The 26,025-nt window shown below is 45.1% G+C and overlaps 1 protein-coding gene across 1 annotated transcript in view; it reads right to left on the reverse strand.

Moving 5' to 3' along the window:
* The window catches only part of LOC142295223 (G-protein coupled receptor family C group 6 member A-like), a 97,644-nt gene that overhangs the window by 26,696 nt on the left and 44,923 nt on the right, over positions 1 to 26,025 (reverse strand). The window contains exons 2-3 of the mRNA XM_075338313.1: positions 5,629 to 5,926; positions 558 to 1,415 (exon numbers count right to left, since the gene is read on the reverse strand). Coding sequence (XP_075194428.1) covers positions 558 to 1,415; positions 5,629 to 5,926 — 1,156 coding nt within the window. The remainder of the gene's footprint in view (positions 1 to 557; positions 1,416 to 5,628; positions 5,927 to 26,025) is intronic.

A 26,025-nucleotide genomic window follows, 5' to 3' on the forward strand; every position in this document is an offset into this window, starting at 1 on the left:
CTATGACATAATGACTTGCATGGTTCCTATGTCATCCACACAGTGCTCTAATTCTTGCTCCTGCACAGTTGAATCAGCAATCTGCACAGGAGCGCCTCACTCACTCTGCCCTAGTAACCCCTTCACCTACTGGACCTACTCAGAACCGGATATTCTTGTCTAGTGTGAGAAGCCTGGGGAATTTAATGCGAGTGGTGGCGATCTGAAGATATGATGAAAGCTGAACAAGTGAGGGTTAGAAGCAGAAGGCCCAGAGAAGTAAGCAGTAAGGTGAGTATAAGGATTGTTTTCCTTTTTTCTTTTTTACATTTTGATGACCTTTTACAATTTAGATAAGTGGAGGCCAACAGTCACCACTTTGCTGTATCACATGTAAACAAACTACAAAAAATTAGTATTTTTGCTATGACGTATTTTGTAAAATTCGAGTAGATTTCAATTGTACTCTAATGTATTTGCTCATCCCAAGTTAAAATATGAAAGTTACTCAGTTGATATATTTAATCATTGCAACATCACTGGCTTTCCATTGTACCAATTATAAGTATTTAACTTACCTGACTTGGTGAGAAGTCAAACTTTTTTTCACATACGCCATTTGTGCACAAAACCTTATTAAGAGCATTAGCTATTGCTATAACAGCAAGATGTGTACTGTATGTTTTGCTCCATTCAATATTTTTCACCAAGTAGTCATCCTTCACTAAAGTCAGATTATCCGTTTGGCATGCAAGTGGGGACTTGAATTCTAGAGAACCATTAAAAACACAGTTTTCAGATGATGAATTAATACATTGCAGATATTTCTTGTATTCCTCCGTGCAATCAAATCTTAATTCTTTATATTCTTCAAGAAAATTATTAATGGTGCCAGGGACTGAATATTGCAAGTGGCTTAGATAGTCTTTAAATCCTGGAATATAGCCCATTTTAAAATTTAGTCCAAGAAAGGTACCAGCCATTTCAATGTTTTCAAGACTCATAACTTCTATTGAATTTGACCAGCTGTCGCTCGCAATCCAAATTCTGGAAATGTTCAGTCTGATACAGGCTTTAATAAGTTTGGCAACAATGGGATCTTTTGCAATGACAACTAGAACATTTGTTGAACTGCTCTTTATGTAATTTACTGCACTTTCTAATGTGTTTTGGAGACGTGGATCATCTACATAGGATGACACTGTTATGGAAAAAGCTGTGCATATTCCTTCTAGTTTAAAAAGACTATTTAAAAGATCTTGAGCTGATCGTCCATAATCATCATCACTTGCAATGATCCCAACCCAGTTCCATTGAAAGGTCTTTATGAGTTCCACAATTGCTCTTGTTTGATGTGTATCACTTGGAACAGTTCGCAAAAAAGAAGGAAACCTTATTTTGTCACTTAAGGTTGCAGCAGATGATGCTGGGCTTATCTGCATGAAATAAAAATACAAATATGTTTATAACATGAAGATTGCAAATAAAATAGGCAACACAAGAATATTCATTTTTTTTTTAAATTTGTTTTACGTATAATTAGAACAAAATAAACAAAGGAGAAGAAAATAGATGTTTGGATAATTTCAGTATTAGGCTATGTGCTCGCGGATTTTGCCCCTGAAAACCTGCAGATTTATCTGGATTTTCCAGATAAATCCGCAGGTTTAGCAAGTACAGACATTCCCTATGTTATCCTATGGGACATAGGGAGTGCTGTGTCCATGCTGCGGTATGTGCGGCTGCGGAACATGCTGCGGATGTCCCGCAGCTACGCATAACTGCATGTGAATTATTCCTGCGGAATGGAGATAGCGGCGGGGACTTCCACAGGTAAGTCTCATGAATGTCCGCAAGGTTTCCGCAGCGGACAGCTGGGGAGCTACTGGGGAGCTACTATGGGAAACCTGCGGACGTATCTGCGAATATATCCGCAGGTACAGAGTCCCGTGGACACATAGCCATAGGTAAGTTTTTTTGAGGTGGAAAAGAATAAGTTTTTTAGTGCAAACCATTTCCAGAAACTCCTTCTTTGTGGAGTTTTTGATTTCTGAAGCATTTCCTGAATTGGTTTTGAAGTGTCTTTTAGCATTTTTGCAAAGTGTTTTTTGCAGCCTTTGCATTGGAAAGTGCCTAGTTTAGAACATTTCCATCAGATTTTTCCATCATTTAATTTTTTTCTCTGACTAGGTGGTTATCAAAACCTGAAGTAGTAAAATACTGCTCGAAAGACAATACATATGACCAGTAAAGGTGTGTGCACAAAATGTCCTATAGCTGCCAGGATACCTGCAGAAAGGTGCTTCAGGAAAATGCAGGCAATATTTATCCTCAGCGTATTCTTTTGCATCTTTCCTGACCTTTTGATTTGGCTTTCAACTAGTTATGATGGTTCCTATGTCATCTACACAGTGCTGGAACTCTTGGTCTTGCGCAGTAAAAGTAGAAAACTGTACAGGAGCGCCTAACTCACTCTGCCCTATTAAACAGCCAGGGAGCTGGTGACGTATAAATGAAGCCAGTGCCTGTGTAGTACATGACTTTACTCTGTCTTAGGCCCATTTTACACGTCAGTGAAAAACACAGACGTTTTTCACTGACGTTTAAAACACGCACATGTCCCTCCGTATTCTGTGATTCACGACACACGTGGGTTGTCCATGTGCAATCCGTAATCCATGATTGCACACTTGCCAAATTCCTCCTCTGCATGGTGCTGAACTCCTCCGCTCTGCAGCATCCACCCACAGCTCTCTGCAGCTACTTCTGGTTCGGCTCTGGCTGCATTCATGAATATTCATAAGCTGGCCATAAGGCTGCAGACAGCACAGGTTACACAGAGCTTTGCTGGAAAAGTGAGTTGAAAATGCTTATTATTTTAAATGTCCGTATTTTTCTGGTATGTGTTTCACGGGTCACACCACTGCATGGTCCATGGGACATCAGTGATGCAAAAAAAAAACACGCGTGTTTGCCGCACGGAGACATGGTTAGTGAAAAATCACTGATGTGTGCGCAGACCCATTCATTATAATGAAACAGGCCTTAAGGCCCCGTCACACAGAGAGATAAATCTTTGGCAGATCTGTGGTTACAGTAAAATCATGGACATATTGTTCCATTTGTACACAGCCACAAACCTGGCACTGATTGTCCACAATTTCACTGCAACCACAGATCTGCCGCAGATTTATCTCTGTGTGTAACAGGGCCTTTAGAGTAAAGTACAGTGAACTTGTTCAGATCTCTGATTCAACTGCACAGGCATGAGATTTCGAGCACTGTGCGGATGACGTAGGAGATGTCATCCACTTTTATCAAGATAAAAGAAGCGGCGTATGAAGAACCAATCTTATGAAACCCATTGGACCAGACCTAATAATAAGCATGCCATTTAAGACATGAATAAAATACTTTTTCAGGGGTATGCAGGGGCACCATAGATAATATAAAAGGGTTATAGAAACCCCAATTCTATGCTTTCAAAGGTGATAGGCATGGTTTGTAAAGTATAACACTTTTAACAAGTTCCCTTTAAACCTGAGGTATCATCTGATAAAATATCTTCTTGCAATAAAATACAGTGACAAGCAAAAGAGTAACAATGTTTGAACTTTTTACCTTCAGGCTCCATACTTCACCATCCACAACATCTTTGAGCATCAAACTACCTTCATTATATAGACAATCATCTTGGCTATCTCATACGTACAAAGAGAAAATACTAATAAAATAATAAAAAAGTAAATTTAGATTTTTAGGAGCAAATCAGTAACAATGCAGTGACATGACATTTATCTACATAACTAATCATATGCTAAATAGTTCTAAGTCAAATTTAGCTATGAGATATCTAATTTGACTGTCTATAAAATAAAGGTAGTCTCAGGCTCAAAGCTGTAGTGGATGGTGAGATATAGAGGCTGAAAGTCAAAAGTTTAAAACATTGTAAGGCTATGTGCCCACGTTGCTTTTTATGTGCTTATTTTCTGCACATTAAAAAACATGTTTTAGCAAGGAAAACACAACAGAAAAATGGCGTATTTATAATTGCATTTGCATGTTTTTTCATATGCGTTTCTTCTTGCTTCTTTTTGTGCTTTTGTCAGTCAAGGCGATCACGGCAGTTCATGCGCTGTACCCCCACGATAGTCACCAGGTCTCCACCTGATGTTACAGCCAGGATGTGGCTGTCACTGCACGGAGCAGTGTCCGTGCCGCTCCTAGCAGTTTAACCCCCTAAATGCTGCACAGTATTCAGGAGGCAGGGAGAGAAATTGCTTACCTCTCCCTGGCAATCGGGTCCCTGTAATTCGATCACATGGATCCAATCGATGCCATAGTAACCCTGGGTAATCACCATGATGACCCTGGGTTACTGAGCTATGGAAAGTGTCACACACCATGCTGTATGCATAGTGTGTGAGGCAAAGTGCTGCAATATAATCCACTGTGGAAAAAGAAAAAACACCAAGAGTTTATTTGAGGTTAAAACAATTATTATATTTATATTACAATAAAATACCAAACCATGTGAGTATAGAGTCTTAAAAGACACACTAAATACATGCTAACAGATGGTATGTAAAAAGATAGACACCCACAACATGTGAAAGACTGACCAAGGAAATATACTGTATGTGGAGACACCCAGGGTAGCCTGCAGTAATGAATCTACATAAATCCACCACACCACATACTTTAATATAGAATCCCAATCTACCTCATAATAGAGAGACTAAAGTAGTCCATAAAAATTAGTGTCAATGGAGGTTAGAAAGATATAGCACCATCTAACTGCTTACCCATGCATCAAAGGCCTCACACGGCACTTCACGTGTTAAAAAGAACCACTCCGACACGCGTTTTGTGTAGAAAATCACTTGCTTCTTCACCATTGAAACTAATTTTTATGGACTACTTTAGTCGTTCCATAATGAGGTAGATTATGATTCTGTATTAATGTATGTGGTGTGGTGGATTTATATTGATTCATTACTGCAGGCTACCCTGGGTGTCTATATTTCCTTAGCCTTTTACATGTTGTGGGTGTCTATCCTTTTATATACCATCTGCAAGCAAGTATTTATTGTGTTTTTTATGACTCTGTATATACAGTATATATAGGTAGTATATTCTTTGGTATTTTATTGTAATAGAAATAAAATAATATGATTTAGCCTCAAAAATGCTCCTGGTGTTTTTCCTTTTTTTCTATACTTGATTATGGAGTAGCCTTTTCTGAAACCTTATTTATTACTATAAGTGATTTAAAATGAGATAATGTGTGGTAAGAAAATATTTATGTATCTCATGATATAATCCTCTGTAGTGATAAAGCATTGCAGTGGATTATAAACATGCAGGAAAAAAACGCAGAAACAATTGACATGTTGCTACTTTTTTTCTGAAACAAAATCTGTAAGGAAAAAAGAAGCAGCACGATTCTTATTTACTTTGCTGGAATACGTTTTCCATGCTTTTATTGATTAAAATAAGCAAGGAAAAAACATAGAAAAAACGCAAAAAAAATTGCCACAAGTGCACATTACCTTACCCTTTTGCTTGTCACTGTATGTATACTGCATATGCATTTCATATCCCATAAAGCACAAGCTTTAGGCTAAATAAGACTAAATTAATTCATACCTGTGGTATAAGATAAAGGCCAAGTGTCCGGGAAACAGCAATAGAAATTTCTGAATACGTTTCTCCCACAACTGCTTTGATGGGCCCTATTTCTTTTCTAGAGCTGCAGTTTGCACAATTTTGAAATATTTCAGAATCTGGAATAAACTTAAATGTAGATTCAATGGCTTTCAAAGTATGAGAACATGTATCATGAATTTCATAGCCCAATTTAATCCCTTGCAATAAGGTAGAATTGTTAATCTTTTCAATGGCATATATCATGGAAAGAGCTTCAATCATGCTTCTCAAATATAAACTGCAACAAAAAATAGAAAAAAAAAGATGGAAATTAAAAAAGTTGAATAAAAACATTTCATTTTTAAACTTTTACTTATAAATTGTAAAGCTAAGTTTAGTGTAGGAATTATAACAACACCATAAAATACAAATTTACATCTTCTGCTGTTGCTCAATTATTAGAAATAAAATGGCTTTTATTTTCTCAGTGTCCACCCGTGAACATCATATAACAAAGTAAAAAAAAATCTAAACTGATTATTTTCTTTTTGCATTAATAGATTAAATTTGTTAAATTTACTAACGTGATGGACCTAGGTCTTTTTTCACCCTTGTAACCATGTAACTACCGTGTTTTTCCAAAAAGACCTGGCTAGTTTTCTTGCTAGCGTTGAGAAACATGTGACGGTGTCTCCGCGGCATTCTTCCTTTGCATATTTTCCCAGGGGGCCTTGTTCTAGTGTCACTGCGTTGAGAAACACGTGATGGTGTCTCCGCGGTGTTGGATGTTGATCTCCCCGAGGTCAACCATCCTTACCTATGTAGTCTTCTACTAGGCATTTCTCCCAGTAGCCAGTTTCCTACTCCACACTGATGAGGGGCAAATACCCCGAAACAGCTGTCTGTGGATGGATACCATGTTTTGGTATAGGCGGTTTCCTTGACTGGAGACTGCCCTCCCCATGTTTGTTCCTTCCCGGTGAAAGACCTGGCTAGTTTCCTGCTAGCGTTGAGAAACATGTGATGGTGTCTCCGCGGTGTTGGATGTTGATCTCCCCGAGGTCAACTATCCTTACCTATGTAGTCTTCTACTAGGCATTGCTCCCACTAGCCAGTTTCCTACTCCACACTGATGAGGGGCAAAAACCACGAAACAGCTATCTGTAGCATTGAGAAACATGTGATTGTGTCTCCGCGGCATTCTTGCTTTGCATATTTTCCAAAAAGTAAGACACTGTCTTATACTTTTTTTGCCCCCCAAAAAAGCACTAGGGCTTATTTTTGGAGGAGGTCTTATTTTTGGAGAAGTACGGTTGGGGGGTAAGTTTACCCCCCAAAAAAGCAGACCCCCCACTTACCAGGAGACTCATACTTACCAGACCCGGACATCTGCCAGACTCCCAGGTCCTCCCTGTGATCTCCGACGGGTGCTGCACGCCGTCCTCCCCTGCTTCTGGCTGATACTCACACACAGCAGATCGCAATTTGTACACACACATGCGCGCGTGCACACACACATCACATCCAGCGCTTCCGGACGCAGGGAATGATGGGAGGAAGTCACATGTGTCAGCAGGTCCTGTTGCGGCAGGTCCTTGCGCTCCATCGCACCGCCTCTCAGGATTCTGCTGGCAAGAAAAAATCGGTGTCCCTGGATGTGGTAAGTGTGTGTGTGCGATCCGATATGTGTGTGATCCGATGTTTGTGTGTGTGTGATCTGATTGTGTGTGATCTGATTGTGTGTGTGTGATCCGATGTTTGTGTGCTTGTGTGTGTGATCCGATGTTTGTGTGTGTGATCCGATGTTTGTGTGTGAGATCAGATTGTGTGTGTGTGATTTTGGATGTGTGCGGGCGGTGCGATCACTGCAGGTCCTCTGCTCGGCATCTGGGGAGTGTGATTACGGGGTGTCCCGCTGTCTATAATAAAGTATCCTGCAGTATATGTAACTGTTTTAGCTGCAGGGACACTTCATTATTGATCTGTGACTAGGGCTTATTTTCGGGGGAGGGCTTATATTTAAGCCTTGCTCCGAAAATGCTGAAAATCCCTGCGAGGGCTTACTTTTGGGGGAGGTCTAATTTTTGGAAAAACATGGTAGCTTCCAGTAAGCCGTCTCTACTCGTGCTATGAAGATTACCGGGTCTATATTGTACAATGGAATGTAAACCATTCTGCTGATGCTTATTATTCAGTATTCTCTACTTTACAATTAAAGATACATTTTGAAAACAATGCAAAGTTTACATGTACTGAGGAGTAGTACTAAATGGTAATTGCCTATTTACACAGGCATACCCTCAGAAAAGCACTGAACAATCAGTATATAGCCTTCAGTCCACATAGCATGCTATTCTTCTCGGCAGCGTCTTACACGTGCTGTTGAAAACAATGCGCTTTTGTGAAAACCAAAAGATTACCATTTTGCTCATTCATTGTTTGATTGGCAGTAGAGATGAGTGAGCCTCTGAAGGCTCGAGTTCGGTTCGTCGAACGTAAGCCGCTTTCGTGTACGGCTCAACAAACCGTTCGATGAACCTCTCGAACCCCATTGAAAACAATGGGAGGCAAATACAAACACATAAAAATTCATTATACATGTACACATACAGTTAATAAACATTGCCATAACACTTACCGGTCCCCGCGACGCGTCCTGCACTCTGTCTCCTGCCGCTTTTCCTTCCGATAATCGCTGCATCCTCCCGGTAATCAGCACTGATGATAGGACCTTCCGTGACGTCAAAATAGCCATGTGACCAGTCACGTGTCTATTATCTCATTGGCTACAGACTGGTCACATGACTATGACGTCATGCTAGGTCCTGTCAGTGCATCTCTCCAGTAAGTGGTGCTTGTTTGAGCATGTCCTTTTACCGGCGAGATGCTCTGGCACATGATTGGCTTCCCCGTCCATGCATATCGGCGCTCTTTACAGAGTCAGCCCACATGCAGGGACTAGCTGTCACAGCCGGTAAATAGTGGCATCGGGAAACACGTGATCGGATCACCGTTGCTATGGTAACCCGCCTGTCAGCGGTGACATCACCGCTTACAGCCAGCAGCCTGTGGTCACTCTCACTGAGTGATTTCTGCACGAAGCAGCAGCGTCTAATTACCATGCAGTGCTGTCTGATGTAGCAGAGCTGCATGGGTTGAAGGAGAAAGAAGACAGAAGAGCAGGATCGTGAAGGGCTGACAGGGAGTAATAAACATGGAGTCTCTAATGTGTCTGTGTATTTATTTCTATTAAAGTATTTTTTCTCTGTGTGGTGTGTTTTTTTTAACCCTTTATTGGAGATTCTTAATGGCCGGGTCAAACTTGCCTGACATTAAGAATATCTGAATTAATACTAGCTAGTAAAACAAAGCTAGTTTTAACTCGTAATTACCCAGCAAGCCACCCGGCTTCAGGGCTGCTGGAAGAGTTGATACAGCGCCAGATGATGGTGCTTCTATGAAAGCGTCATTTTCTGTGGCGGCTGCGGACTGCAATTCGCAGCAGAGGCACACAGAAAGCTCGGGATAACCTGTGCTGCGGATTCCAATCCCCAGCTGCCTAGTTGTACCTGGCAGGACACAAAAATGGTGCGAAGCGCACGTCGTTTTTTTTGTTTTTTAATTATTTCATGAAATTCATGAAATAATTAAAAAAGGGCTTCCCTATATTTTTAGTTCCCAGCCGGGTACAAATAGGCAGCTGGGGGTTGGGGGCAAGCCCGTACCTGCCTGCTGTACCTGGCTAGCATACAAAAATATGGCAAAGCTCACGTCATTTTTTTATTTTTTTAGTTTTTTGGCAAAAAAAAATAAAAAATGCTTCCCTGGATTTTCCATTGCCAGTGAAGGTAACACCAAGCAGTGGGGGTTAGCAGCCAGTAGCTGCTTGGATTACCCTTAGCTAGCAATACAAAAAATGCAGCAGGAGTCCATATTTTTTTATTTTTTTATTATTTATTTAAATAACTAAAAAAAAATGGCTTCCCTATATTTTGATTGCCTGACATCACAGTACTGTAAAAATAAATCATTAAAAAAAATGACGTAGCGCTCCGTGGTATTTTTGATTCTCAGCGCAGATAAAGCAAACAGCTACGAGTTGCCACCCCCATCTGCCTGGCGTTACATTGGCTGGCAATCAAAATACATGAAAGCCCATTAATTTTTTTTATTTAAAAAAATAGTTTACAAAAAAAAAAAATGACGTGGGGTCCCTTTATTTTTGATTGCCAGCTAGGGTAAAGCAGACGGCTGTAGTCTGAAAACCACAGCTGACAGCTTTACCGTGGTTGGTGATCCAATGTGGAGGTCACCCCAGGCTCTTTTTTATAATCATTTTATAAATAATAATAATTACAAAAAAAAGTAGAGTCACCCCCAAACTGGATCACCAGCCAAGGTAAAGCGGACAGCTGTGGTCTGGTATTCTCAGGTATTCTCTGGTATTCGCAGGCGCCCCAGAAGTGGCGCATCCACTAGATGCGCCAATCCTGGCGCTTCTCCCCAGCTTATCCCGTGGGGTAATAAATGGGGTTGATACTAGCTGTAAGGTCACTTGACATCAAGCCCAGCAGTTTGTGATGTCATGGCGTCTATCACATACCCGACATCACAAACTGTCAGTACTAACAAAAAAAATAGGCAAAAAAAAATTTATTTGAAAAAACACTCCCCAAAACATTCCCTCTTTCACCAATTTATTGTAAGGAAAAGAAATAAGGGGGTCCCACGACGACTCTGGACCATCTAGAATATGGGGTGACACGCTCAGGGAATGTATCCCCCATTTTCTAGGAGTGCAGACCCTCCATGTGAGGAGTGTGGGTGCAATGAATCTGCACCCACTCTCCCCGGGTACACAGCAGCAGAGTCCATGTCGTAACTATTGCTATCAAAGCTGCAATGCCCTGCTCATGAGGTAAGGACATGCCTAATCAGGAGAACTATTCTACATTTCCAAATATTGGTATTTACTGATATTATTACTATTCCACCTACTATATATTGGGGATAGGATCTTGGAGATGGAATACCCCTTTAAGTCCAGTTATCCAGCTGAATGAATACTAAACAACAGAGCTCAATATTTAGACATGTTTTCTTGTGGCGTTTAACCGACTCTCATGTTTGGTAGTCGTTCAGCAGGGCAACTATAAAATCAAATACCTCCATTTGAAAATGTAGTATAGCTCTCCTGATCAACTATGTTCCTTACTTCAGGGGCAGGGCATTTCAGTAGCTTACAGATGCATGGTTACCGCCACTCACTGTGTCTGAACACAGGAAGCTGAGCTGACAGCCGCTCTGTGCATGCGGCAGCGTCTATTGCGAAGGAGGGGGCCGCTGGGGATCAACGATGCACAGGTACCGTGGGACACCAGGGAACATCGGTGGGGTTATAGGGGTGACCAGGCAGGCCCTGGGGAGGAGTTTTCTGTCGCATGTGTCATGGCACATGCGACAGAAATCAGAGGAGGAGGGTGAATGCGGCCGGCGCGCTGCTGTGTGCGCGGCCATCTTGGATTTCCGGGAAGGGGTCGGTGGAGGGCACTTTGGCGACACCGGGGAACCGGAGGAGACCGGGGAGGAGATTTATCTCCCATCTGACATGTTTGTTTATGCCAGATGGGAGATAAATAATATTTTACCGGCGCTGTCATTTACTTTAACGTGATCATCGGTATGCGGTGTATACCGGTGATCACATGAGCGGGAACCGGTAAAAACGGCCTGAATCATGATCTCCAGGGTCTCAGCTACCCCCCGAAACCCCGGAGATTTTCTGACGCTTGGGGGCGCTATTTACTTATTTCTGCCTGCTGTTTATAAACGGCAGATCAGAATAAGGCTACATTCACACGACCGATCCGTTTTTGCGGTCTGCAAAAAACGGTCAATTTTTTCCACGGATGCATCCGTGTGACATCCGTTTCTGTTCCGTATACAGTCCGTATGTCATCCGTTTGTCATCCGTGTGCCATCCGTTTTGTTGCGTACTGCAAAAAAACTGAAGGAGGGAAAATACATAAATTTACCCAGGATCCATAGCTTCAACCTTCATGAGGCGGTCACATGTTCACTCTAGTGCCATTTTCTACTGCTTTTCACAGCGTAGAGCGCTCTGGTGATTTTCCTGTGCTTGTACACTTCATATCAGTCTTTTCTGTCATTATAATGGCAGAAAGACACATAATGTCCCACTCTCCTGCATTTTGTAATTTTGCACCCTTTGGTGCCTTTCATGTGGCACTAAGGGGTGCTTAACCTTGTATTTAGCCAAAAAAATAAATATTTTTTTTAAAAAAATGACGTGAGGTTCCCCCTATTTTTGATAGCCAGCTAGGGTAAAGCAGACGGCTGCAGCCAGCAGACCACAGCTGGCAGCTTCACCTTGGCTGGTAATCCAAAACTGAGGGCACCCCACGCTGTTATTTTAAATTAAATAAATAATTAAAAAAAAAACACGTGGGATTCCCCCCAAAATTGGATCACCAGCCAAGGTAAAGCGGAGAGCTGGGGTCTGATATTCTCAGACTAGGGAAGTCCATGATTATTAGAATCTCCCCAGCCTAAAAATAGCAGGCCACAGCCACCCCAGAAGTGGCACATCCATTAGATGCGTCAATCCTGGTGCTTCTCCCCAGCTCATCCCGTTGCCCTGGTGCGATGGAAAACGGGGTAATATATGGGGTTAATACCAGATGTGTAATGTCACCTGACATCAAGCCCTGGGGTTCATGATATCAGGCGTAAACAATAGACAACAAACACATTTTGATTTGAAAGAACACTCCCCAAAACATTCCCTTTTTCACCAATTTATTAGAAAGAAAAACAAATCCAGGTCTGGTGTAATCCAAGGGGGTCCCATGATGATCCATACCATAGTCAATATGCCAGTCAATGAAGAACAGAATGTTCCATATTGGCTGGGAGAGCAATGCAGTGACCTGATCTAACATCAATAGGTCAGCCCAGGTCACTGCAGAGCATGACAAGTGCTGCTTTCAGGAGGATAGCGAGGTGCATTACCTGCGGTGATCGCTGCACTCCTGATAGCAGTGCTGTCACTGAGTTCAATGACCACCGCCCTCACAACCAAGTATCTTGGGTGCCTGTGACCTCACCACTAGTCACAGTCTCGGGTCGGCAGCGAGAGGAGATGTGACAAGCCGCAGCCATGGAGGACAGTGACAGCGCTGACGTTGGGAGGGCAGGACTTCATCACCGCAGGTAAGGAACTTCACTAACTTCCAGTGCTTGTCATCCCCGCGGCTGCTGTCACTGCAGTGTGGGCAGCTGCGGACACTGCAGTCAGGCAGCTGCGGACACATTACAGTGCAGGCAGCTGCTGACACTGCAGTGTGGGCAGCTGCGGACACTGTACAGTGCGGGCAGCTGTGGAAACTGCTGAGCGGGCAGCCGTGGGGCTGGGGCTGGATCGGGACACAGACTGCAGCAGCATCCGACGGAAGTCACATGGAAGTGCTTGTGTGTGGCTTTCGGGGATTTTTGCACGCGTAGCCAGGGTTAACATCGGGTTACTAAACAAAACACTTTACTTGGATACCCGATGTCGCTGTGACGCCGAACGTCCCTCCCACTCCAGGAAGTGGATGTTCGCCGCCCAAATGCAGGTTGTATGGAAGGGTAAGTACATGTGATGGCAAATAATCGTTTGTGCGAAAAGGTCAACGAATTGAACTTGCCGCACATACGATGGGGGCGGGTACGATCGCATACGATATCGTATGTGATATCGTAAGGTGTAAAGCAGGCTTTAAAGATTCCTACTGCACCTTGACATCCAAACCAATGGTATGTTTGAATTAGATTGAAAAAAAAAAACCCTCATGTCTCTTTAATTGTGACAATATAGAGTGATTGCTTCAATTAGCAACTATCAATCTTTTAAGCGGGTTGTCCAATAAAAGTCTCTTGGAAGGTTCACAAATGAAAACAGTTTAAACCTGATTGTATGGTCCTGGAAATGTAACTTCTCATCACATCCTTCCACAGGCAGGGAGCTTTGTCATCATCCTGTATATAGTAGCTTTTTGTTAAGTTTAGTTCATTGCTAACCCAACACCCTTCTGTGTCTCAGCACTAGCCAACCAAAAAAAAGAACTGGCTTAGCTTAGGGTATATTTACATTTATCAATTGCGCCACAGTTCTTTCCATGGTTATCCTATAATGTGCTGTTGTTTGAGCAAAGCCCCTTTCACACATCAGTTTTTTGCTGTCAGTCACAATCCGTCGAATTTTGAAAAAAACGATTGATGCCGCTGGATCCATTTTTTTCTTATTGACTTGTATTAGCGACGGATTGCGATGGATGGCCTCACTTTTCATCCGACGTTGACGAATCCGTCGAAAATTGTTTGTCCGTTGGACAGAGAGAATGGACAAAGTAAAGTTTTTTGTCTACGTCTAAAAATCGGACAGATCCATCGCCGTTGTCACTTGGTAGCATAGAAACCTATGGGCGCAGGATCCATCATAATCCGTCAAATGACTGAATCCGGCAACGGATTCCGTGTTTTTTAACTGAGCATGCTCCAATTATTACTTATCCCCCAGCTAGTTGGATCTGTCGAGAAACGGATCTGTCGCATCAGCTTTTCCACAATCTGCAATGGATCCGTCAATCCATAGATAAAATGGATTGTGACTGACGGCAAAAAACTGATGTGTGAAAGGAGCCTAAGCTGAGCAACAATACTCAATGTCAAGCAGCAGCTGCAAAAGCAAACAAGATTTTAGGGTGTATAAAGAGAGATTAGATCACGTGCTATCAAGATGTTGTTACTGCTATATACAGTGCCTACAAGTAGTATTCAACCCCCTGCAGATTTAGCAGGTTTGATAAGATGCAAATAAGTTAGAGCCTGCAAACTTCAAACAAGAGCAGGATTTATTAACAGATGCATAAATCTTACAAACCAACAAGTTATGTTGCTCAGTTAAATTTTAATAAATTTTCAACATAAAAGTGTGGGTCAATTATTATTCAACCCCTAGGTTTAATATTTTGTGGAATAACCCTTGTTTGCAATTACAGCTAATAATCGTCTTTTATAAGACCTGATCAGGCCGGCACAGGGCTCTGGAGTTATCTTGGCCCACTCCTCCATGCAGATCTTCTCCAAGTTATCTAGGTTCTTTGGGTGCCTCATGTGGATTTTAATCTTGAGCTCCTTCCACAAGTTTTCAATTGGGTTAAGGTTAAGAGACTGACTAGGCCACTGCAACACCTTGATTTTTTCCCTCTTGAACCAGGCCTTAGTTTTCTTGGCTGTGTGCTTTGGGTCGTTGTCTTGTTGGAAGATGAAATGACGACCCATCTTAAGATCATTGATGGAGGAGCGGAGGGTCTTGGCCAAAATCTCCAGGTAGGCCGTGCTATCCATCTTCCCATGGATGCGGACCAGATGGCCAGGCCCCTTGGCTGAGAAACAGCCCCACAGCATGATGCTGCCACCACCATGCTTGACTGTAGGGATGGTATTCTTGGGGTCGTATGCAGTGCCATCCAGTCTCCAAATGTCACGTGTGTGGTTGGCACCAAAGATCTCAATCTTGGTCTCATCAGACCAGAGAACCTTGAACCAGTCTGTCTCAGAGTCCTCCAAGTGATCATGAGCAAACTGTAGACGAGCCTTGACATGACGCTTTGAAAGTAAAGGTACCTTACGGGCTCGTCTGGAACGGAGACCATTGCGGTGGAGTACGTTACTTATGGTATTGACTGAAACCAATGTCCCCACTGCCATAAGATCTTCCCGGAGCTCCTTCCTTGTTGTCCTTGGGTTAGCCTTGACTTTCGGACAAGCCTGGCCTCGGCACGGGAGGAAACTTTCAAAGGCTGTCCAGGCCGTAGAAGGCTAGTAGTTCCATAAGCCTTCCACTTCCGGATGATGCTCCCAACAGTGGAGACAGGTAGGCCCAACTCCTTGGAAAGGGTTTTGTACCCCTTGCCAGCTTTGTGACCCTCCACGATCTTTTTGTGATCCTTTGTCTTTCCCATGTTGACCAAGTATGAGTGCTGTTCACAAGTTTGGGGAGGGTCTTAATTAGTCAGAAAAGGCTGGAAAAAGAGATAATTAATCCAAACATGTGAAGCTCATTGTTCTTTGTGCCTAAAATACTTCTTAATACTTTAGGGGAACCAAACAGAATTCTGGTGGTTTGAGGGGTTGAATAATAAATGACCCTCTGAATAAACTTTTCTCAATTTAAAAAAAAAAAGAAATAACATTCTTTTTTGCTGCAGTGCATTTCACACTTCCAGGCTGATCTACAGTCCAAATGTCACAATGCCAAGTTATTTCCGAATGTGTAAACCTGCTAAATCTGCAGGGGGTTGAATACTACTTGTAGGCACTGTAAATCACTTGTAAGGCCACATCTGGAATATGGGATCCAGTTTTGGGCTCCACATTACAAAAAGGACATTCAGAAGTTAGAGTCAGTTCAAAGGCGAGAAACTAGCCTACTACAAGGAATGGAAGGACTCCAATATGATGAGAGGTTGAAAAAGTTAAATATGTTTAGCCTCGAAAAAATACGTCTCAGAGGAGACCTTATTTATAAGTTTATTTATAAGTACATGTGTGGTCAATATAAAGGACTGGCACATGAATTATTCTTTAAAAAGACAATACTAAGGACCAGGGAGCACTCACTGCGAATGGAAGAAAAGCAATTCCGGCAGCTAAATAGGAAAGGGTTCTTTACAGTTAGAGCAGTCAGACGGTGGAATGCTCTATCACAAGAGGTAGTAATGGCAGATACTATAACAGCTTTTTTAAAAAAGAGCTGGATAATTTCCTCAGTACACAAAACATTGTTGGTTATAAATGACTTGGTGACAAAATGTAGTATTGGTGGAGAAAGGTTAAACTGAATTGACCTAGGTCTTTTTTCAATCTATGTAACTATGTAAGTAACTATGTAACTATGTAACTATGTGGCAAGCACAAGTAACTTGCAAGCCCCAGCAATTTCCTGTTATACTATATGCATTTTTGCCACAAGGTTTTTAGCAATGCAGCTGAAAATGTCACAATATAACAATGTCAACAGAAAATGACTGTTCAAACCATGCACCCTTAAGTGTAGCCAAATATTTAAAAGGACTCTGTCAGCACAAAATGGCTGTTCAAACCAAGTACAGGTACTAGTGCATAATGACGCAGCCAAACATTTAAATACAGCTTCCCACCTGATTTTTTTCCTATATTTCCACCCCACTCTTCTTTGATTGACATCTCTGGCTTCATCAAGTCACAGAAGGGAGGAGATAGATGGAAAACAATCATTAGGTCAATTAGGATTACCAAAATTATTTATATCTGCCAAATGCCAGAATAAGGAGAGAGACAAAATGTTTTAAGGCACGTTTATTACTTTCTGCAAAATCAGAAGTTTACATACACGAAAGGCCGCTTTACACACTGCGATATCGGTACCGATATCGCCAGCATGCCTACCCACCCCCATCGGTTGTGCGACACGGGCAAATCTCTACCCGTGCCGCACAACATCGCCCGGACCCGTCACACTACTTACTTTCCCAGCGACATCGCTGTGACCGGCGATGCGCCTCCTTTCTAAGGGGGCGGTTCGTTCATCGTCACAGCGACGTCACAGCAGCGTCACTGAACCGCCGCCCAATAGAAGCGGAGGGGCGGAGATGAGCAGGATGTAACATCCCGCCCACCTCCTTCTTTCCGCATTGTGGCCGGGAGGCAGGTAAGGAGAGGTTCCTCGTTCCTGCGGTGTCACACGGAGCGATGTGTGCTGCCGCAGGAACGAGGAACAACTTCGTTACTGCTGCAGTAACGATATTTGAGAATGGACCCCCATGTCACCGATGAGCGATTTTGCACGTTTTTGCGACGATGCAAATTCGCTCATAGTTGTCACACGCAACGGCATCGCTAAAGCGACCGGATGTGCGTCACAAATTTCGTGACCCCAACGAGATCACTTGAGCGATGTTGTAGTGTGTAAAGCCCACTTTAGAGTACTATGCCTTTTAACAATATCAGACAGCCCAAATGATGATGTCATGTCTTTGGAAGCTTCTGATTGGTTTATTGGCAACATCTGAGTTAATTAGAGACACACTTGTGGATGTATATTAAAGCACACCTGAAACACACTGCTTCTTTGTGTAGCATCAAGGGAAAGTAAAAAGAAATCAGTCATGATCTCTGAAAGAGAACTGTGACCTTGCACAAGTCTGGTTCATCCTACCTCAAGGCGCCTTGTTCAGCTGTTCAAAGAATTATATTTTCGTACAAACAAGATGGGAATGTCCAACAATCATACCACTCAGGAAGGAGATGGGTTCTAGGGTTCTATGATCCAGAGAGGAACTTGCTTTGCTCAGACAAGTGCATATCATCCCAAGAACAACAGCAAAAGACATTGTGAAGATGCTGGTGGAAGCTGGTAAGATTGTGTCATTATCCACAGTGAAAGAGTACTGTATCAACATGCGCTGAAAGGCCACTCTAAAAGGAAGAAGCCATTACTCCAAAAGAAACATAAAAAAGCCAGATTAATGTTTGCAGATGCACACAGGAACACAGACCTTAATTTTTGGAGACATGTCCTGTTGTCTGACGAAGCTAAAATTGAACTATTTGGCCATAATGACCATTGTGACGTTTAGTGGAAAAAAGAAGAAGCGTTGAAGCCTAAAAACATCATCTCAAATGTGAAACACGGGATTAGCAGCATTATGTTGTGGGATTGATTTGCTGCAGGAGGGACTGGTGCACTTCACAAAATAGATGGCATCATAAGGAAAGAAGATTATTTGCAATACTGAAGCAACATCTCAAGACATCAGCCAGAAACTTAAAGCTTGGGCAGAAATGGGTCTTCCAAATGGACAATGACCATACTGCCAAACTGGTTAGAAAGTGGCTTAAGGATAGCAAAGTCAATGTTTTGGAGTGGCCATCACAAACCCTGATCTCAATCCTATTGAAACTTTATGGGCAAGGCTGAGAAGGCAGTTGCGAGCAAGGCAACCTACAAACATGGCTGAGTTACACTAGTTTTGTCAGGAGGAATGGGCCCACATTCCTACCAACTATTGTGAGAAGCTTGTGGAAAGATATCCAAAACATTTGACCCAAATCATACCATTTAAGGGCAATTGTACCAAATACTAATGAAATGTTTCTAAACTTTTGACTTTGCAGAAAGTAACAATGCTCTAACACATTATCTCTCATTATTCTGGAATTTGGCAAATATAAATTATTTTGGTAATTCTAATTGACCTAAAACAGTAAAGGCTTATTCTGATTTTATGTCATGTCAGTTAGTGAGAAAAACATGTGTGGCGCCCCTGAGGCTTCTGTCGCCACAGGTCATTGCACCCCATCCAGCGGTGTGATGCCCCATTCTGGGAGAGGAAGAGAGTGAACTCCGGTCCCCTGGTAAATCCACACTTCACCCATTGCTAGGCACACACTGGGACCAGGGAAAGTGGCAGACAACCCTCCCATGCTGCATGCTGGGAGGGGTCGTAAGACCCATCCCTGCTCCTATAGGGTAGAACAGGGCAACTGGGGAGGTGGGAGGAGCCATCTGAGAGCTGATAGAGGAAGGAAGGTCAAGTTAGTTGCAGTCGACCTCAGGGAGTGAGAGAGTGAGGAGCCAGCATGTAGTTGAAGAAGGAGAACGAGAGAAAGTGGGGAAGGAGGAGGAGGCCTGCTGGAGGCAGGCAAGGAGGAGAAGAAGAGAAAGGAAAGAAAGCTCCAAGTCATTCAGGAGCTGAAAGGAAAGAAAGAGACGCTTCCTGGTGAAGATCCTGGGACTCAGAGGGTCCAGGTGACACCAAGCAGAGCACAGAAAGGGTCCCAGGGCCACGGGTAGTCCTAGAGGTACCACGGGTAGTTGTAGAGCTGAGGTGGCCTGCTCCACAAGAACATCGGTGGAGGGATCAAGCTGCAACAGGGGACGGTCCCTAGAAACCGGAGGAGTGCAAAATCATCTCCAAACAGTAAAAACCGAGGCCCAGGGAATGTTGTAAACTCCCCGGGCCACAGCCCACAGCAGTACCTCTAGAAAAGGGATAATCAGCCGACAGGTGACTCCCCAGCCTGGAGGCTGTTGTGGAGGCCAAGCCAGGTTCAACCTACCAAGGCAAGGCTAAGGAAGACAGCAGAAGATAGAGACACTTAAGGGAAGGGTACCGGCTTTTACTCTCTGAATCACCCAGAAACGGCGGAGGTCCCTGACAGTGGTCCCAGCAGTCCAAGGGTCCCTGCAAGACTGTGACAAGAATTGTGAGTAAAGAACTTGAAACTGTACCCTTGAAGTCGCCTCTGTTATTTCATCTGCATAGACACTCACAAGCACCAACTGTGCCCCGGGGCATTGTTCCACCTGTGGGGAGTAGTACCACCATTGCTGCCATATCATCCCCCGGAGGCCTCATACAGCAGCGGCGGCCTATTAGCCGCATACCACAGGTGGTGTCACGAACACAAACTTTATTCATCAAGCCACATATTCTACTGACACCCACCAGGGCCACGGAGCCGGGCCCAGCCACCACTGACTACCACCGGACTAGTCCGGCCCGGCACCGGGTGTCCCATAGCCCTGGGGTGGGTGAGTCAACTTTTGGCGCTGTGAACAGGATCTCGTGCCCGGTCACACTGGGTACTGTGCGCCTGAAGAATCGTGAAATAGCCTGTGTTTACTGTGAGAAACTGCCGCCATTGAAGCCACAGAGCGCGGGAAGAAGGGGGGCGTGCAAGAAGAAAGGGCGCGAAGAGAAGCCCCGCCCCCTTGTCCAAGAAAAGAGCGCGAAGCGGTGCCCGCCATAGAAGGCGGAGGAAGAAGAAATGGCGAATAGATAAGCTGGCCGGCTGGCAGAAAGAGTCTAAATGCCAGACGAGCAGATAAAGAAAATGTACCTTATCGCAAGCGGAGTGGTGCCGGCCGTGATGGGCTGGGCGCCAGTCTGGCGCCAGATGCTAGTGCAGCCTCCGGCCCCGCCTCCGAGACGGGAAAGGGAGCAGCCGAGTGGCGTGGTCGAGCACCCGAGCAGTGATCCAGCAAGCGTTCCCCAGGTCAGCAGCATGGCAGAGAGGCTGCAGAAGTGTACACCAGGGACCGGGAAGATGGATCCCGAGCTGGACCTGCTCTGGGAGGAAATGCAAATCCTGGCTCGGAGGCTGCATAACATGCAAGCAGAGGTGGACCGGCGGAGTGAAACATCGATGGTGTCGGAAAGCGTGGGCCACTGGATGGAGGTCGCGGAGCAGCGACCGGGTGAGCTACATGAAACCACGACCTGTCCGGACCCAAGGCCCTACCAAGCGCCACCGCCCAGTCCCTCCACCGTCCCGCTAGCCTTTCCAGCCAGCCCCGCTGACGCCCGGTGGGGCACCGGAGGCCTGCCTGAAACCCCCGCAGACGGAGCCTGGGGAGGGGTGGACCCCGAACAGCTAGTGGGCCCCCTACCGAGTCCCCCTGTGAACCTCCTGGGAACGACATCCCCGGGAGTGAACTGGGACGCAGCGCCCATAGAGAGTGGGAGACTGCAACAGCCCCTGCGCCCCAAGGAAACCCCACTGGCAAACGAGCTGACCTGCCGGAGACTGGTGGAGGAGTACCAGCAGGAGCGGGAGGCCCAGGAGGAGAAGCGGAAAGCCCAGGAGGCAGCCAACCTGGCCTCCAAGGAGCAAATTTGAAAGGCCCTTAAGGGGTCACAGGGCCCAATGAGACGGGGCATAGTAGTCGATTTTCGGCAGAAAGGAGGCTGGGGCTTCATCAGAGAGCCCAGACTGGGTAACGATGTCTTTGTGGCCCGACGGGATATTGAAGAACACCTGCCTAAAGGCCACCCCGGGCGAGATGCCAAGCCGGGTGACGCTGTGGAATACACATGGCTGATGGGAAGCCGGGGCTGGTATGCCCTGCACGTCCACATCCTGCGAGAGGAGATGGCCTCCGAAGAACCGGAGTGACGCCGCACTATGTCAGCGTGCAGCGTCTCCCCTGTCAGCAGCCGCAGCACTACCGCAAAGCAGGCCCAAGCCGCAGAACTGAGCAGCGGGCCTGCAACAGTCACGCAGGAGACAAAGACCCGGATCTCCATGGCCTACCTGCTACAAAGGGCCCTGCCGAAGCAGGATCCCAGCCATTGAAGCAAAGAAAAGAAGAAGCCGAACTGTAAATAGCCCCTGTCTGCCCCTTATGGTTTGTGAAGATGTCCCTTTTGTGCTGCCCTAATGTTCTTTTTGAAGATGACACCCTTTCCTGCCTTACTGCCCCTTGTACTTTTTGAAGACGTCACCCCCCCTGTGTTTGTGTACCGGGCCACTAGACTGGAATGTGGTCCCTGGTAAATGTGATGTGTAAAGTGTCCTGTGTAACCAGGCCACTGGACTTAGTGGCTGGTTTTGTTTTCCACTTTGTTGATTGAAAGAAACGAACTGCCAGGCTACTGGACTTGTAGTAGCCAAAAATGTAATTAGTTGCACCCGTTGTGCCCCCTACCAGAATTATGGGGGATGTGCCCGAACCGTGCAATGGACTGGAAGTGCACATTTAGAGTTTTCTTTACAAGAAGTTCGCAACATTTACTTATATGTGCCTCCCATAAAGGGAAGAAATGTTTTATTGTTTTATTTTATGCATAGCAAAAATGTTTTTGCAGTTTCTCCACAATTTTCTGTTGTTTTTCAGCCCGAGGACATGCTGGAATTTGCTGTGGGGGAGTGTGGCGCCCCTGAGGCTTCCGTCGCCACAGGTCATTGCACCCCATCCAGCGGTGTGATGCCCCATTCTGGGAGAGGAAGAGAGTGAACTCCGGTCCCCTGGTAAATCCACACTTCACCCATTGCTAGGCACACACTGGAACCAGGGAAAGTGGCAGGCAACCCTCCCATGCTGCATGCTGGGAGGGGTCGTAAGACCCATCCCTGCTCCTATAGGGTAGAACAGGGCAACTGGGGAGGTGGGAGGAGCCATCTGAGAGCTGATAGAGGAAGGAAGGTCAAGTTAGTTGCAGTCGACCTCAGGGAGTGAGAGAGTGAGGAGCCAGCATGTAGTTGAAGAAGGAGAACGAGAGAAAGTTGGGAAGGAGGAGGAGGCCTGCTGGAGGCAGGCAAGGAGGAGAAGAAGAGAAAGGAAAGAAAGCTCCAAGTCAGTCAGGAGCTGAAAGGAAAGAAAGAGACGCTTCCTGGTGAAGATCCTGGGACTCAGAGGGTCCAGGTGACACCAAGCAGAGAACAGAAAGGGTCCCAGGGCCACGGGTAATCCTAGAGGTACCACGGGTAGTTGTAGAGCTGCGGTGGCCTGCTCCACAAGAACATCGGTGGAGGGATCAAGCTGCAACAGGGGACGGTCCCTAGAAACCGGAGGAGTGCAAAATCATCTCCAAACAGTAAAAACCGAGGCCCAGGGAATGTTGTAAACTCCCCGGGCCACAGCCCACAGCAGTACCTCTAGAAAAGGGATAATCAGCCAACAGGTGACTCCCCAGCCTGGAGGCTGTTGTGGAGGCCAAGCCAGGTTCAACCTACCAAGGCAAGGCTAAGGAAGACAGCAGAAGATAGAGACACTTAAGGGAAGGGTACCGGCTTTTACTCTCTGAATCAGCCAGAAACGGCGGAGGTCCCTGACAGTGGTCCCAGCAGTCCAAGGGTCCCTACAAGACTGTGACAAGAATTGTGAGTAAAGAACTTGAAACTGTACCCTTGAAGTCGCCTCTGTTATTTCATCTGCATAGACACTCACAAGCACCAACTGTGCCCCGGGGCATTGCTCCACCTGTGGGGAGTAGTACCACCATTGCTGCCATATCATCCCCCGGAGGCCTCATACAGCAGCGGCGGCCTATTAGCCGCATACCACAGGTGGCGTCACGAACACAAACTTTATTCATCAAGCCACATATTCTACTGACACCCACCAGGGCCACGGAGCCGGGCCCAGCCACCACTGACTACCACCGGACTAGTCCGGCCCGGCACCGGGTGTCCCATAGCCCTGGGGTGGGCGAGTCACATGCATATGTGTCCCTTTAGATAGTGTATGTAAACTATTATTTTTAACTGTATATCACTCTATGATGCCCCGAATGCCTGTACTTGGTTTGAAGAGTCATTGGGCTGATAGAGTCCTTTTAAAGGGACATTGTCAGCACTAAATGACTGTGCAAACCAAGTACAGGTGCTCAGTGTATCATTGCGGACTAATTTAATTCTCCTTCCCATCTGCTTGTTTTCCCTAAGTTTCTACTTTGATTGAGAGCTTTAGCTTCATAGAGCCAGGGAAGGGTGGAGATAGATGGAAAAATAGTAGGTGGCAAAGTGTATGTAAATGATTAGACCCATCATGAGGCACCGAACGCCTCTACTTTGTTTGAACAGTTATTTTGTGCTGACAGAATCTTTTTCAGACCTTTTTCGCATGTCAGTATTTTTGCACCATTAGTTCCTCAGCATTTGGATGCCAAAACCAGGAGTGTTTCCAAAACACAGAACCGGTGTCAGTCTTTCAATTCAAACAATGATGAAACAATCACCTGAAGCGGTGCTGGGAAAAGCCAGCCAAACTAGTCTCTTCTCTAGCTATGGTTTTCATCTGAATCTCTAAAGTATATTTGCTCTGAAATACTGGGGTGTTTTATAAAAAATACCTGGCTAATAGGGAGGAGCGAACCCGAACTGTAAAGTTCGAAGTCCTTACCGGACTCTTTGTGTCTGGTGCAGAACTCCGAACACAGATTTTTGACTGTATATCCAGTTTCTGTTAGGGTTTGTCACCCGAATAAAGCCTCTTGAAAGGTTGCAGAGCAGCCAATCAGCAAGCTTTTAGGCCGTGGGCACTTCCAGAGGCATTGCAGCAATGCCAAGTATTGACATGGCTGTGATTGGCTGGTGCACCCCATGACTCGGCCTGCATAAATGCCGGATGACAGGCAGCAGTGTCATTTTGTCTGGACTAGAATACGGAGAGTACGCTGTTGGAGTGAGGAACAGTGATAGGTGCTGTTAGGAAAAAATAATTATATTGTTGGGATAGGACGCTGAAGGAGTAAGGGAAAGGAGTAAGGGACAGTGAAAGGTGCATCAAATTCTAAATACGCATCACGCAGCGTAATCTATTAGCTCAATCTACCAAAAAAAAACAAGTTTTTCCAATGTGCCTTGCTATGGGAATATCTTTGAAACCTTATACTGTGTTCCATCACGCAGCTTTGCGTCACACAGCTTTTGCGTAGCAGTACAAAACAGTAGTGTACAAGCATTATAATCTATTAGTTCAATCTACCAAAAATCAGTTTTGTCCAGTGTCCCTTACTATGGGAATATCTCTGAAACCTAATTCTGAGTTGCATCCCGCAGCTTTGCATAGCAGTACAAGACAGCGGCGTAAAGGCAGACTAACCTATTAGCTCAATCTACCAAAAAACAGAGGTTTTTCCAGCATGCCTTGCAATGGCATGATCTCTGAAACCTTATACAGCGTTGCATCCTGCAGCTTTGTGTAGCAGTACAAATCAGCAGCGTAGGCTTTGTTAGAATCATTCTCTCTATACAGGCTGTCTAGTAATCTGAACGTGTTTGTGTGCCAAAGAATGAGAATATGTCATAGAGGACGTGGCTATGGTGGTGCTGCTGGTGGTGTAACTGCTTCAGGGCGAGGACATAGTAGATGTGTGCCTGCTATGCTCCAAAATGAAACACCTTCCTCCGCTGCAGGTAGGCCACAAGCTGGTCTTTGTGCTTTCTTAGCTCAGAATAACACTGCAGAATGGTGAGGTCAGAACATGTTAAGGCGGTTTTAGATTATATGGCTACCAGTGCCTCCAGTTCCTTTTGCATTGTCTTATACCCGGTCAACACCTGAAAGCTCAGGGTCGGTCCTTAGCTCCATGGTCATCTTCCTTCCACCCATTCAAAATCAGCTAAGCAGTGTGAGCCACAAGTCATTCTGCAGTCACTTATGTTTTTTGATGACTCCAGAGGCTTGGGGTCCATGGCCCATCCACATGGCCCTGCCGCAGAGGTGAGAAAGACTGAGTGCACTGACGCCCAACCACTTGAGGATGAGTCCAGGGGACGTTTGGTGGACACGGTCTGCGTATTACCGCACCACAATTCAGAGGATGATGAAACACAGGTGTCAACTGTTGCGGCTTTCATCAGTGTGCAGACTGGGAAGAAGGGCACGGCTGAGAAGTGGGTTGAAGATGATACGAGGGATGACAACAAGGTGCTTAACCCCACCTGAAGTGAAGGCTTTGATAGTGATGTGCGCAGTTCCGATGAAGAGGAGGTGTTCACCATCAGCACCAACACCCCCACTATGACCACCACCAGCATCACCTACTATATCCACATTGTCCC

The sequence above is a fragment of the Anomaloglossus baeobatrachus genome, chromosome 3 (assembly GCF_048569485.1).
Source record: "Anomaloglossus baeobatrachus isolate aAnoBae1 chromosome 3, aAnoBae1.hap1, whole genome shotgun sequence".
Classification (NCBI taxonomy): Eukaryota; Metazoa; Chordata; class Amphibia; order Anura; family Aromobatidae; genus Anomaloglossus; species Anomaloglossus baeobatrachus.